General features: G+C 37.2%; 1 protein-coding gene across 1 annotated transcript; it reads left to right on the plus strand.

The window, feature by feature from the left end:
* The first annotated feature begins 469 nt into the window (after nt 1–469).
* ncaph (non-SMC condensin I complex, subunit H) lies at nt 470–12,223 on the plus strand. Its single transcript, XM_085910104.1, has 18 exons — nt 470–581; nt 1,412–1,634; nt 2,475–2,565; nt 2,677–2,769; nt 4,150–4,267; nt 4,435–4,574; nt 5,106–5,295; nt 5,439–5,521; nt 6,512–6,702; nt 6,867–7,012; nt 7,361–7,467; nt 8,190–8,309; nt 8,540–8,647; nt 9,603–9,740; nt 10,271–10,381; nt 10,494–10,570; nt 10,825–10,900; nt 11,689–12,223. Exons 2-18 carry the CDS (start codon nt 1,417–1,419, stop codon nt 11,746–11,748), a joined length of 2,067 nt encoding a protein of 688 aa, XP_085766230.1. The 5' UTR covers nt 470–581; nt 1,412–1,416; the 3' UTR covers nt 11,749–12,223.
* The last annotated feature ends 242 nt before the right edge of the window (nt 12,224–12,465 follow it).

Raw genomic sequence — 12,465 nt, forward strand, 5'->3', positions numbered from 1 at the left:
GACAAAGAAGAAAAAGGTTTACATGATTCTGACTTTCTTTCTCAGAATTCTGACTTTAAACTAAGAATCCTGACTTCTGATTTATTAATATTGGAATTTGGAGAATAAAGTCGGAATTCTCAGGAAAAAAGTGGGAATTGATTTCAAATTTTCTCTTTTAAAATGATACTCAAGTATTTGGCCACACCATGTCAGAAACATCAACAATGAAATGAACAAATTCACTGCACAATGTAAACCTAACAAACGCTGTCATAACACTGATGTTGTTTCTTTGAGAGGCTCTCGTGACGGGAATCTAAGCCTGAAATGCGCACTTAAAACAGTATTTTTAGCTGAAGGGGGGGGGGGGATGAGAAGTCGTCAGTATGGTGGCAACGTAAAATGGCTGCCGCCTGGCTTCAACCACGAGGAGTCTTCCGTTGGTCCATTCATATTTGTGTCCGTGCAATAAACGTTTCGGCGCAAAATTCAAACCTCTGGCTGCTAGTAATCGTTGTGGTGTTTGTTTTTACCATTATCAACCCGCACTGGATTTTACACGTTTTAGAATACCGTGAGGAAAAATAACACGTTTTATGGTAAGGTTGTGCGTAAAAGTATGTTCCTTCGTCCATCAACAGCATTTGAACCGTGCGTTTGTTTTTACAGTGCTAAGCGTAAAGATTGTTGAATCGCACCGTCCGAAATGCTTGCAACGGATTTCGTGTGACTGTAGCATTATGCTAACGCTTTTTTTTGTTTCTCCGAAGTCGCTATAATAGCTCCATCACGTTTACTATATCGTGATTTATCATTCTGCTATCTTAACATAACCACTTTTTACCCTTTTACGATCCCGTTTGACAATGTTTACGTCGCGTTCAACAAACTGATTTTTTGTCAAGTAAAATACTCTATGCCGTCAGTTCTGCTTTGCACCAACACTACAATTTTACATTGTCTAAATGACTCTCGACATGAAATAGTATAAGACATTGGTTAATGTGTGCAAAGTAAATTATTTAATCCATGACTCCCAATCAGTGGTATTTAAAGGTACTGTGCATACAAGTGCAAAAACAAGTAGGAAACAGATGAGCATGGATAATACACATGAAGAAAAACTCGATTGCCTGTACAGTACTGCATTCAAAAAGAAAATATACCTCACTTACTGCATTTAATATTGTAATAACATTCTGTTTTAAAACATTTTGGTAGCAACACATTAATAGCACACTCCAGTCATGAATATTAACATACATGGACTTATCGAAATTGGCACATGAGAGAGTGGACGAGGATACAGTTCATAAATAAAAACAGTCTGTCAGTATCAGCATCTTCCAATGATGCCCGATGCATCTAAATAAGTCTGGTATCGGACTGATACAATGTGCATAGTTTCTAATTTGCTCTCTGTATTTAGCCAAGATGAGTGCGGCCAGCTCACCTGTCTCGCGGTTGCGCCAAGGATGGATATCGTCATCCATAAAGCACAAGGGCCCATCGCCAGCAGCCTGTAGCACACCATTGCTTGCAGCCTTCCCTGGCAACGATGATGAGAAGGAGCGACGTCAGCGCCGACGCTCAAGAGTAATTGACCTTCAAACTGCATCGGATTCCTCTTTGAATGACTCTGCACATCACAGGTAAATTACAATCAGAAGTGAAAGAATCTCCTTTCCTCGGAGCTCAGGGTGTTCTGCAAAAATCAAATGTGTTCATTCTTATTTTTAGAAAATGGTTTTATCCATGTATGCCAGCAATCTTTTATGTTCCAGTGAGCAGATTACATTTTGCGCACCCCCAACCCTCTGCCATGACTATAAACAGTATTATTTGTCTTAAAAATCGTGATTGTTATGAGTATACTTGTGCATAACATTAGTCTTTATTAACATGGGAGAAAAAAAAATATATAGATTGATTTAATTGAACAAACTGCTATCCTTGACTTCTGATTTCAAAACTAGCAATCTATCATTTTTTTGTGTATTATGTAATAATGCTTTGAGACAATTAAGTATTTATTTGCTTTCACTCTCATGATGGTCCTCTGAGAGAACCCGTAACTACATAGTGGCCCGCGACAATAATGAGTTTGAAACCCCTGCTCAGAAATGTCCTTAAGAGCTCTTGCACCAAGTCAACTGGAATAGGTAAACACAATGAATTGATTAATTCACACATACGGCCACCAGTCCATTATACAAAGCATGTGGGGGAATGTTATCATTCGTAGTAAGCAATGTTTAGCTCCTTTTTGTATGCCCACTGTTTTTGCATGTTTTTATGATGCAACAAAGTACTGATCAGAAAAATCCAACTCAATCAGCTGTGTCCTAATCAGCGTCCGTCAATTATTCCAGAACATCAAATCGCTTTAGAACACTTTTTTTTGTTTTTGTTTGGATGATTCGTAGCTATCACATGAGTTGCAGAGAAGGCATAGACTGTATACTAACTGTAGCTGTCAAAATTGTGTCCAGTGCTGCGGGGACACCTGCCGCCGTGCCAAAGTTGTCCAATGCTCAAATCTCAGAACATTACTCCACCTGCATCAAACTTTCCACTGAGAATGTAAGTGGAGCACATTTTTGTGCAGACCTTAAAAAGGCCAAATTACAGAGAAATCGCTCAGTAATCGTTCATGTTTTCATCACTAATGCACAGTGTTTCTTGTTTTGGTAGAAAATTACAACAAAAAATGCCTTCGGTCTACATCTTATTGATTACATGGCTGACATTCTTAAACAGAAAGATTCAGAGCTCACCAACTTTAAGGTATGTTGGAGGTTTGTCATCTTGTTATTACATTGTGTGTTTTCTAAACTATTCCTTAACTTATTCAATTATTTGTATTTATTTAATATGAAGATAAAAAAACCAGCTAAATTGAGTAGTAATACTGTACTGCAGTGTTTGTCAAACCTATTAGGTTCTCAAAAGTTTAAGTTTTTACGTATATATATATATATATATATATATATATATATATATATATATTTATATATATATATATATATATATTTATATATATATATATATATATATATATATTTATATATATATATATATAGAGTGTATACATTGTGTATACAATATACACATATGTATACATACATACATATACACATACTTACGTGCATACATACATACACACAATACATACATACATACACAAACACACGCATACACACACACACACACACGCACACATAGAAGAAGACAAATGGGCTCTTTTTGTTTCCTTTTAATGCATTGATGAAAAATCAAACTCCGTATCATCAGAACCTCAAAATCTGGTGACTGGGACTCGGGTGCAAAAAATGTGATGGAGACAGTAGCTCTCTAGGACCGAAGTTGCCTACCCCTGTGGTAGATTATTATGTATGGTGCCCAAACCTTTACCATGACCTTTTCTTTTATTTTGTAAATAAAAATCCATGTAAAACCTTCATATTAAATTAAATAACCTTTCTGGTCGTAAAAATGAATGATGGCTCATAATGAAATTTTGAATTCCACGGTCCAACGCATGCTTCCACTAAAAGTTTGATAGCCAAAAATGAAACAGCCGGATTTAGAAAAAAAAAAGAAGCTGTATTATGTAATATTTTATGAATAAAGTCACTGAGAAAATTGACAAATTTCTGTTTACCGGTGTTTAATTTGTAGGTTTATTTGTGATCTCATTTGATGACGTGTGTCAACATTGAGAAAGTTCTTTTGTTTACAATATGGAGGACATTCCTGTCATGAATGCGATATGTAACTTGCAACAAATAAGATGAATTATTTAAGCTAAGAGTTACTTCAAAGTGGATTTTAATTGTGATTGATCAAGCTGAAAGTGAGAAGAACGAGATGACATCAGGAAATGTTGTTGGTTGGTATGCATTCCATTGACATTTATCCCATAAACACAGTTTGGCTCCTCTGTGGCAGGCGATGAAGCGGCTGTATGTGTCGTGCAACTTTTTCTTAAAATGATATGTGCACTGACAAAGGGGTTTGGCTAAATTGAGTCGATAAGCTTCATACATTGGTGTTGCCAGACCCGTTACCTTGATAAAGCAATGATACCCAATTTACAGAATTCCATTCATTTTATTTTACTCGTCACGTATGACACACAAGCACTAAGTGTTTTTTTGCTTCCAGGTAGCAGCTGGGACACTTGATGCCAGTACCAAGATCTATGCTGTGAGGGTGGATGCAGTTCATGCTGATGCCTACAGAGTACTCGGTGGCCTTGGGGGAGAAACCAAATCCGGAGATGGTCAGTGCTTCATTGCTGTGATTACATGCATTTTGAATTATTTAAAAAAAAAAAAAAAGAAAAAAAACAGCTACTCCCATAGCCGTCTGCTTATGATTTTTGTCGTATTTAAAAAAATAAATAAACCTAAAGTAAAACATCTTCCTGGTCTATGTGTGCAACCATAGACAATGGACTCAAAGAAGAAGAGCAAAATGAAGATGCTGAAGTAACAACCAAGCAACCAAAGAAGAAAAGGCCCCCTAAAAAGACCGTGGAGCAGAATCTGAGCAACTTAAATAGTGCGGAGTCGGAGAGGAAGTGTGAGGTACTGCCATTTGCTGAATCTGTTAAAATGGCATTCATAACTGGAGATTTTTCTTGTGTACATCTTGTCTTTGGACAATTACCAAAGAAGTTTTGAAGTTATTATAGGTACAGAACAACACATGCACACAAAAGCAACAAACGCTCATAGCATTAAATCATTAAGGCAGAGTTGCACAATGTTAATTGAATTGTTTTGCATTCATCAATAACTTTAGTGTTGATGACTGTCGGTAAATTCAAATTTAAAGCTGCAGTTTCCACATCCTTTTGATTAATATTTTGCGTTTTCAAAAGAATTATATCAAAGTATTGTTATCTCATTGTCATCGTTAAATGCCTTCCTTTCTTAAATGCTCTCCTCCTACCTGGAGCTCTTAAGAGGGAGCACAAAATTGCTGATCTATTTCACCAGTGAACTACTAACCCAAAAGTGATTTCTAAATATTTTTTTTGTCATTATTATTAGAACAATGACTTTTCTTAGCTTTAACTTTTTTTTGGTCTTGACTGTTGTATCTATCCCCTCTAGATAGACCCCATGTTTCATCGCATGGCATCATCCTTTGATGAAAGTAGCACAGCTGGGGTCTTCCTATCTGTTCTCTTCAGTGAAAACAATCGCTGTGAGCTGCTCTTTCCATCCCTCATGACCCCTTTGCAGTCTACAACCTCCTACTCTCCCCCACCTGCTATGAAGGTCCCTACATCCCCATTTATGGGTAAGAAAGAAGAAAAAGAACTAGTTCAACCTTAGTAATATTTCTTTGCCGCTCTTGTATGTAGTATTTGATATGTTTCAATTGTTGTGTAACCTGCGGTTCAAACCATATGTCTGTGATGTGATGTGATGTGATTTTGAAAGCTGGACTGCAGCAGTCTCAGGAGAAAAGTGACATCTGCCCCTCTCTGAAGGACTTCTCCTTCACAAGCTGGAACCCTGAGCAGGTCAGAGAATCGATTATCGACCATTGTAGTTGTAGTTTGCAGTGAAGTTGAAGTCCACTACTAAATACAACCACAATAATAATATTGTTGATGATCAAAGAATAATTTTGCTACCTGTCATCATTTGTAAATTGCTTATTTAGTACAGAAATAAATAAAATTGAAAGTTTAAGTATTGAGTGTGACTACCAATATACTAGCATATTCGAGATTTCCTGGAAAATGTTACCTTTTTCCTTGACCATATAATGGCCCAAAATAAATATCCAGGTCAGCAAAAGACAAGTGTTTTTGAATTCTGTTGAAAATCTTTAGGAGACCTGAAAAGAGTTTTAGACATGAGATTCTTTTACAGAAAACTGGACAGATTTTACCAAGTCAAGATATGCCACACTGACTGTTTATCAGGGGTGTTAAACTTGTTTTTATTGGGGTTTACATAAAGTTGACCTCAGGAGGCGGTTATAACACATCTATGCGTACTCAGAATGGGGTGTAACATCTTGTCAACCAGGCTTGAAATAAGAAGTTTCAGATTCCAGTTATTAAAGGGTTATGCTGTTTTCAAGGGTGTCTAAATGTCCAAGCAAAAATGTTGGGCACTCACAATGCACCTGGAAAAGTAATGACCATTGATGTTGCTGATGTTCACTCAAAAGTTGAATATAGACCACAATGCATTGCGAGCAGGAAAACAACACGGTGCAAGCGCCAATTGTTTTTAGGAATTGGGCAGACCACACCACACCATGGTTGGTGGACCCAGGTTGTTCTCTTCTACCCGGCCTCGGCGCACCTGACAATTTGGTATATGAAAGCATACTAGACTTTAGAGAATGTGAAACCAGCTAGTGGATAGCAATGCTCAGACAGTGGTGAAGGTATTATTTTGTAGAAAACAAATGAATAACTGAATGCTGTTGAAGTGGAAGTTTACACATTCAAGCTGCAATCTTGATTCAAGCATTTTTGATATTTTTCTTCTTATAGACAATGAACCAACTTTTGGAGAAAATGAAGCAGGGTGAACACGTTTTTGACGTCAATGCTGAGCCTGAACCAGAAGCTGATGAAGATTACCCTGAATTTGATGGAGACTACGAAGAGGAGCAGGGCGACTGTGAGGAGGGGCCAAAGGAACATAAAGACGGTTGTGAGCCTTTCGTCTCTGGAAGAGGACGGTGAGAGCAACGAGCAAGCATTTTTGTCTTCTATTCAATGAAATCTTGCTGCTTCCAGAATTCTGTAAATGTCACCCGTTGCAAGGAGATTGTTTCACCAGATACCACAAAACATTTCTTCTCTGGAAAAAAAAAAATCTCATCCACTTTCTCTGGTGTTGTAGTGGTGTGATACCAATTGGGGAGGGAGATATCACCACTATGTGTCTGCAGCTGTCTTCTCAGCCCAGGGAGTATTCATACTTCAGCCCAAGGACAATGGCCGCGTGGGCCGGACCGGGTTACTGGCAGTTCAAGCCAAAACATAAATGTAAGTAGTTTCAAATCAGGGGAAAAAAAATTACGGTTATGCCGCCCCCCACCCCCCCTAATTGTCAGATGAAACCAACTTTCTTTTGGTGCAAATTAGCTTGAGTTTTAATTTATTTTAATTTTGTTTTAATTTGTCCTTATATGATTGATTGACTCTGTTGGCTGCAATCTAAATCACAATATAATTTGAGAAAATATTTTTTCTTGCATGCTTGTCAACAGGCTTGTTTGATTAAGTTTACGATTTCCTTATCATAGTTGTCATTGTTACAAGAGTTTGTCATTTTTACTTTTACACGTTTGTTTAAAGCACAGATTAACTACCTTATTTTATTTGTCCCATCAGTGGACCATTTACCTGACAAGGAGACACGGAAAAAGAAGCCCAAAAAGGCCTTTGAAATAGACTTCAACATGGATGTCAACTTTGAGACCTACTTCCGCACCACAAGAGTAACTCTTTTCTCTATACAGTATCTTCCTTACATATGTTTGTTGTCAAAAGTTACCATTTGTCTCATCGTTGAACTGCAAAAAAAAATTCCAGCAGGCTATGCTTAAATGCTATTAAGATATTTCCATTATTACTTATGAAACGCAAACATATAACCTAAACAGTTGCAAGATGAAAATATGTGAACCATATGCCTGAATTTATATATATATATATATATATATATATATATATATATATATATATATATATATATATATATATATATATATATATATATATATGCCTGAATTTTTTTATTTATATATATTACAATATATATATATTTTATATATATATATTAGATCACCAAAAAATGATTCCCGAGCGCGGCGCTGCTGCTGCTCACTGCTCCCCTCTCCCCCAGGGGATGGATCAAAATCACATGGGGATGGGTTAAATGCAGAGGACAGAGCCCTTTGAGACTGCTTGTGATTTAGGGCTATATAAAAACTTGACTTGACTTGACTTGATATATATATTGGTATGACATAAATACATCTCAACATATGTATGTGTGTGTATATATATATATATATATATATGTGTGTGTGTATATATATATATATATATATATATATATATATATATATACACACACACACACACACACACACACACACGTATATAATTGTAACGACAGTAAGTGTGAAGTCAATCTAATGTCATCTTCCATTTGTAGGCTGCCACCACTATCACCAAGTCTGCCCTCAGTTCTAGCAACAAGAAAACCACTCTCCCAGCCGACTTGCAGTTTCCTCCAGAGGCTCTCTCCCAGCTCAACCTTAAACCGTCCATGTCGGTGAGGTTATACTGCTAGCCTCAGCTAACACACATACAGATATCTTCTTTACAATATATGTGAAAAGTACAAGCGAGGTGTGTGTGTGTGTGTGTGTGCGCGTGTGCGTGCGCGTGCGTGCGTGTGTACATATATATATTCCGCTACTTTTCCGTGCTTTTTTACATTTGCCATTCTCATCCCTGTTAGCACCTGAGCATAATGTTGCATTGAATTTTGTTTCATTGTAGTTATGTCAAGAAGCACAGAAGAGGCTCTCGGGGGAGCTTGGAGAAGGCATTGGAGATTACAATTACAACAATCCCAACGATACAAACAATTTTTGCCCTGGTCTTCAGGTAAGAAGTCACATTTTGAGTTTGCGTCTCCAAAACGTGCCATGAACTTGTCCTGCTTCCAGCAGTATGGCATTCTCATCTATTTTTAGTTTCTATTGAACTCATCAAAGAGTTTTTTTCCATTCATGAAATGTCAGATGACCTCCATGTTTAGTGTAAACGTTAACATTTATAAACAATAAATCTGCACACAGTTAGGCATTTGAATTGGTATTTAGCTCTACTGTGCTCATGCACATACAGTTCTCAACATGAATGAAAATGAGACTTTTTTTTTTTTTGTACATACCGTATTTTTCCAACACCAAAAACAGACATGAACCAGCAACAACAGGCTAATGATACGGTATGTTAACGTGACATAAACACAAACGAGGAGCTGAGAACGGGCTTGATGTAACATTAACAGTTATTCAAATAACTATAACATAAATAACACGTTTATCAAACCATCTGTGTCACTCTGTGACTCTGGAAGTCAGTGAATGGAACTCATTGTCAGTGAGGCTCCAATTATTCCACAGCCATAGTGCGCCCTCATGCGGTTTAAAGTGAAAATAACATGTGAAGTGATCAACTATACTAGTAAGTAATGTGTTAATGATCAAGTAAAAATTTGTGAAAAATTTCACGAGTCACCCAAACTATGACAAAAAACGCTACTAATGGTCTGAAAAAAAGCGGTTTATGCTTTCGTTCCATCAGTATGACTGTTATTTTACTTAGTGCTGTTTTTTTTTTATTTTACATTATGTGTGAAAAAAATACTATATTTCACGGGTGCAGCTTATTTCCAGGTTCTTTCAATAGACTGAATTTTCCAGTAATACAAGAAATGTGACTGTTCAGTGATATCATTTACTTCACATCTTGGGACTGTCATGTCAACATTTGACTTGCTACAACAAATGAACCCTCGTGTTTACATGCAGTCTTTAACCATCATGCTCTTCAGGCTGCTGACAGTGACGATGACATGGAAGGGTTTCCCGACAGTGACGATACCCAACCTTCAGGCGAGAATTTTCCACCGCTCTCACAAGAAGATGTCTCGACTTATGGCGATGGAGATCTTGTGCCTGAACCGCATCGAGTATGTGATTATTAAGCGTCTTCTCACAATAACTATTTAGTACTAGGTTTCGTTTTACAAAGGTGAAATGGTACGAATCATAGAATCAGAATCCTAGTCAGCAAAATGATCATGGTACTATTAAAAAAAAAACACACAAAAACCATCAGACTGCTGTGGTGTCTCACACGACAGGTTGTCTATTAGCAAAGACACTTGTATTTATCAGCCATACAGGAATACAGACATTCCCACATGCACACGCTGTGAAGTTTTGTGTTTTTAACCTTGCGAGGCAAAACAGATCAAATGTGTTATTTAGCTGCCTCAGGGTCTTATAAGACGGAAAAGTTGCCGAAAATTCCATGCACCGTCGACGGCAGGCTTTAATTCCAGCAATGACATCTCTGCCTGCTTGTGCCTCCTTTACGCTCCGTGTTAAATCGCAGCTTTTGCGATTAGCAAAATGTGTTGTATCAAATCGGCATTATATTGCAATCATGCTGTATACTGCACACAGAATGTAAATAATAATTTCTTTCTCCATGAAGGTCAACAAAATAGAAATCAACTATGCTAAGACGGCCAAGAAAATGGACATGAAACGACTCAAAAGCAGTATGTGGACTCTACTAACTGAAAGCCCAGAAAATCCCACTAAGGTAAAGTTTTTGATAGATTGCCAATGGTTCACCTTTTATGTATTTTCTTTCCTCCACATTCATCATTGTGCATGTTTGTTCACCTGGTTATTTTAAATAATTTTCAATCTAGGAAGTGGAGGTTGCAGAGAAACCAGAGATTTGTGGGCAAAAAGTCTTCAGCCAGACCACAAAGACATTGCTTCAGAGGTAACAGACCTTTATTACACAGTTTACCTGCCTTAAGGAAGGAAAAATATTTACTGACTAATGGTTCACAAATTACTTAGTCTGTATTACTCTTTAGTTACTTACTAAGTCATAAATGACATGAGGTAATGTTAAATGTGTTGTTTGTACAGTAGTGAAGAATACATACAGTAAGCAATTTGCTCTTATGTAACTAAAATCAGCAATTTTAAACATACTGAATTACTAAAGACGGAATTTTTCTGCTGGTCTAGATTACCCAATACAATGGCTCAGAACTTATCAGTACCTTTGGCGTTTGTTGCTCTGCTCCATCTTGCAAATGAAAAGGTGAGTATTTCTTCAGAAAACTGACCTTGTGATTTCTTCCTAAAAATGACCTTGTGGTGACTTGTCAATTGCGAGGAAGACTGAGTTTGGTTGTATTCTAATTTACTTTTTAACCATGTACGCTACTGTATTCACGTTATTGTTAATCGATATTCATGCGCAAATCTGCCCAAATCCTCATCTTCTGTTTCCAAATGAAACAGGTGGGCAAGTCCGCCATTAAACATGCCAAGTTCGTTCTCGTTGTTGTGACGTTGCTCCTCTGCAATGACCCTGGCTTTCCAAAAAGCTCTAATTGTGCCTCGTACGCATGTCTCGTTGTCGTTACCATTCTCGAGGGTCCTAATGATGTTTTCTTTGCACAAATGATAGTATTAATTTATCAACGACGGCGGAGGTACGTACTCTGTGTTACGCACAGTCCTCTGATTGTTTTTTTTCCCCCGACCTACGTAAAACGCAATGTCCTCTGATTGGTTTATCTGGCCCGTATAATACGGAAGCCACACAAAACAACTTTACAGATTTTAGAATTTGGTCCACACAGAAGCCACTCCTTATTAAAAGACCTACCTTTGTTTTTTGAGAAAATTAAAGGCTTTTAAGTGCACCTTATGATGCGGAAAATACGGTATGCTTTTTGTAAACAATGACCATGTATTCAAAATAAGATAGGAATCAGGACCTATTTTATAAATACTGGCCTGGATTTGTCTCAAATTTCCCAACTATGCTATGCCCCTGTACCCATTTGACAAAATGTTTTTCTGTATGTTCTGTCTGTGCAGAATTTGGAGCTGGAGAAGGTTGATGACATGTCAGACATTATCATTAGGCAAGGCCATTGAGGAGAAACGTATTTGGATGTAAAAGGTTTTATGTTGAATTATTTTATGCTTTTATATAACGCTTAAACTGTATAACTTGTGTTTCTCAGCAGCAAAGACATTTTATTGGCTTCCATAGATTTCAGAGAAGAGTAACTAGATTGGATGAAACATCTTCACAAGAAAAAAATTTGTACGGTATTGTTTGAATCAAATTTAATTAGTATTGCGGTTGTCGGTTGTTAATCGTCAATGTGGTCAAGGCAGGCTTTGTCTATGATTAGCATAGTAGTTCATGCTTTGTATAAAATTTGCGTAAGATCTTCAAGGCCACTTAACTGCCACCATGTTGCAATCAATTTGTGAAAGCTAAAATCTTAATGTTCTAATTTGGCCTGTATCCTCATCTCAATGGAATACTGTACTCGGGCTTGGAAGTTCAACCTCCTGCAACTTATTGAATGAATAAACCATAGTTTTTCCTTTTTTAATCTGATATTTTCAAAAATTGGCTTTTATTCACTCCATTTATTTGTTGTTTATCCCTTGCTACATCAAATGTCAAAAGGTAGATAGTGACACATTACATTCACTGAAGAAAAAAAAAAGTAGAAAAAGGGGTGCTCACAGTAGTGTGGCAGTCAGTGAGTTTGTAAGTTTTGTGGAGCAAACAAGTATGGATCAGGTGTGCCCTGTTTAAGGATGAAGCCAGCACCTGTTAAACTTCGATTTTTCTTT

The sequence above is a fragment of the Syngnathus leptorhynchus genome, chromosome 4 (genome assembly GCF_054491065.1).
Source record: "Syngnathus leptorhynchus isolate UIUO chromosome 4, UIUO_Slep, whole genome shotgun sequence".
Taxonomy (NCBI): Eukaryota; Metazoa; Chordata; class Actinopteri; order Syngnathiformes; family Syngnathidae; genus Syngnathus; species Syngnathus leptorhynchus.